The 3,408-nt window shown below is 31.2% G+C and overlaps 1 protein-coding gene across 1 annotated transcript; it reads right to left on the bottom strand.

Annotated features, from left to right (window-relative positions):
• Nucleotides 1-1,430: 1,430 nt before the first annotated feature.
• Nucleotides 1,431-2,917, bottom strand: LOC148765748 (uncharacterized). Its single transcript, XM_088811776.1, has 6 exons — nt 2,837-2,917; nt 2,499-2,717; nt 2,324-2,416; nt 2,120-2,206; nt 1,688-2,039; nt 1,431-1,547 (listed from the first exon to the last, which is right to left on the bottom strand). Exons 2-6 carry the CDS (start codon nt 2,658-2,660, stop codon nt 1,534-1,536), a joined length of 708 nt encoding a protein of 235 aa, XP_088667902.1. The 5' UTR covers nt 2,661-2,717; nt 2,837-2,917; the 3' UTR covers nt 1,431-1,533.
• Nucleotides 2,918-3,408: the final 491 nt, after the last annotated feature.

The raw sequence follows: 3,408 nt of genomic DNA, 5'->3' as shown, positions 1-3,408 counted from the left end.
TTCAAATAAAAATTTAACTGTCTACAATCTCGTATATGGATAAAATTTGAGTCCTAATCAAGTTACTAAATAAAATAATTTGTAACATGATTTAGAAACCTCAAAATTATAGAGCCCACATTGTGGATTTTTTTATAGAGACAGTAAGATTCTATCTAGTCTCCAACACAAAATTTGGAGATCGGATTTGGAGAGTCAGTTGGAGATGCCCTACGAAAACAAAGTCCACAAAAGAGGGTTCTATAATTTTGAGTCTTTAAATCATTTTGCTGATTATTTTATATAATAATTTGATTATGGCTCAAATTTTATTCATATACGAGGTTGATTACGTAAATACACATCGAGTTTAGGAAATCAGTACTTTAGTTAATAAAAAATATTAAATAAAATATTTACAGTTTTAACCTTAAAATGGGATTAGTTAGAAAAAAAAGGGAGCATGTTATTAGAGATTAAAAAAATTGAATTAATAATTATTAAGATATATTAAATCAGATATTTCAATAATCTTCAATAGGAGGGAAAAGTAGCATTAGGGTTTCCTAGGGTTTTTCTAGGAACTCTTTTTTTGTTAATAAAATAAAATAAGATTAGCTAATATTTTATTATCATTTTTATTTATTTTTAACTATTATCTCTTCACTACAAAAAAATGTATCTTATGTGACACAGAAAATCGTCATATAAAGTCTCAATTTCGTCACAACACTCTGTTATGACAAAATAATTCGTCACAGTGGTTGTCGCATAAGGCCTGTCACGAAAGGTGTGAAGTGACGAATTGTACGTTCGTCACAAATGACTGTGACAAAACCTCAATTCGTCGCGACAATGCATGCTTTCGTGACGACAATTGTGTCATATAAACTCATAAATGTTGTCGTACAAGCTGAATTCGTCACAACACATCGGTCTCTTGCTTCGTTGTTGTGACAAACGTTTTTGTCACATGAACTGAACAATTTGTTGAGACATATATTTCGTCCCAATATATCCAACAGATTGTCACGATAAGAGAGTTCATATGACAAAATGTTTTGTCGCGTAAACTAAATGATTTCTTGAGACAATTCATTTTGTCGCAACATCTTTAATAGGATGTCTCAATAAGTTATTTATGTGACGAAATAGTTTGTCTCGTCAACTAAATAATCTATCTGACAATTGCTTCGTCCCCAAAGATTAAATAAGTTGTCACAATAAGAAAGTCTTATGACGAAATATTTGTCACTTCAACAAAATGATTTATTGACACAATCGCTTCGTCAAAAACATATAAAAATTAAAAATTATATTCCATTGAAATCAAGAGTCATTCTGAAACTAAAAATACTTGAATACTAGGTTCAAATCTACATCTGAAATGAATAAACTATATATCCAAGTGCATAACTAAAACCATTCAAAACAAATTTAAATTTCTCATTGAAACAAAAAAAATAAAAATAAAATCCAATACGTGGAACCATCTACTTTGCCTGAACACCATCACAAGCTCCAGCTACCAAATCCACCACTAGAAGTAGCCAATCACATTGATTGATCTGTCATAACAATAATAATAAATAAATATCACATTTCAGCAAATATAATGTATATTTCTATATATGATGCATTAATCTAACAACGAATTTTCATCGAATGTTCAGTCATATTAAAATGTTTTAGTCATAAAGATTCTTACCATTAGATGTATGTGAAGTGTTAGTCCCTTGCATCTGTAAAAAGAATTGACGCATTTGTTGCATTTGTACTTCCAAGTTCTCTATTTTTCCTTCATAACTCTTGTTTTTTTCCTTTTGCTCCGCTAGTTCTGTGGGGAGGGTACTAATCATGCTCTTTGCATTCTGAAGCTCAATTTCACTTTCTTGTTGAGCATTTGATGAATATTTATAGCCACGAGATACATCTACCCCATATCCCATGCCTTTTTGATATCCTGATCTACGACCAAGTGTTGTTACAAGAATTTGATCCTCAGACATGGAAGTTTCTCCTTCGTCCATTGATGTTTCTTCTAATTCCATCATTTTACCCTACAACGTTAACATATATATCAAATATATAAAATATACTGTATAGAAACAATATATAACATAATTGTAAATTATCTTACAAATTTCTTTGCCGCTTCAGAGTTAACAAATTGACCAGCTTTGTCAACATGAGTTTTCCTCCATAGTTCAATCTTGCTCGGAGTAGCCTGTACGAAATGCAACAATAATTAGCTCATAAACATAGTAAAATAACACATTATTATATAATTACATATTTGAAGTATGAAGCAGGCTTATAATATCGAGAATAAAAAAATTCATACCATTTTCCTATAGCGAGAAAGGTATCTAATCTTCCCTGAAGTATGGTTGAAAGGCAAACAACTTCTACTATTTATATTGATCAACGATCGTTCCTGCATTAATATGTATATATAGTTCACTAATTTACCCAATATGCAAGTACACACTATTTTCTTATTTAATTAGATGATTAACCTCATATTCATCGGATTCAAGCCAATCACATACTGCATGCCATTTTGCTATTGGTACTTCGTCACGTGGACTCATATCCCTTGGATTTTTTCCTTCTTCTACCAAATTCTTGTAGCATCCACTCAATCTGTTTCTCCAATGTCGATATGCAGTTTGAAACATTTGATCAACAATTCTTTGAACACGGTCCGAGTTCCATTCCTCAATTTCAAACCATTGCTTAAAAGGAAAAAAAAAAAGATAAAGTTCATTATACTTGAACAAAAATAAATAATTATTAAAAACAGATATATTTTTCCATTAAACCTTAAAGAAATGAAGTAATAATAAATATTTACCAACAATCTTCTACGACAAACTTCTTTGTTTGTCTCTTGAATTTGTCTCCACCTAGATACGCCTTCAAGTTCTGCACACGTTCTTACAGACATCAATCTCTTCATAACCCAATCCAATTTCTACTAATAATTTTCTAGCTCCATAAAGTGATGTTGGAAGTGTCTCACCTACGGGCAGAATATCCTTCAAAAATTCAAGCAACATGTTGAACGATTTATTACTCCATTTCCCTAGAACCTTAAGATGTAGTAGTTTAACAATCACCGACAATAATGACATCTTGCAACCTGGATATAATTCACACTGTGCATCTTTTAACAATTTACGAAAGCCTTCTGTCTCTTCGTTATCTTCACTATTTGACTTTTGTGCTTCCCTCATTTCATCTAACAATTCATTCAATTCATCTTCCGGGGCAGAATCGCTAGAGTTTATCAAATTTTCTTCAACATTATTACCCATATTCTCACTGCCTTCATATATATGTACTGTCTCTCCATGAAATATCCAATCTACATAAGTATGGGAGAATCCATTGATATGCAAATCTATTTCTACTTCATATGTTGTT

The sequence above is a fragment of the Erythranthe guttata genome, chromosome 13, assembly GCF_056151865.1.
Source record: "Erythranthe guttata isolate IM_541 chromosome 13, IM_541, whole genome shotgun sequence".
NCBI lineage: Eukaryota > Viridiplantae > Streptophyta > Magnoliopsida > Lamiales > Phrymaceae > Erythranthe > Erythranthe guttata.
This window is presented reverse-complemented; position numbering and strand designations above follow the sequence as displayed.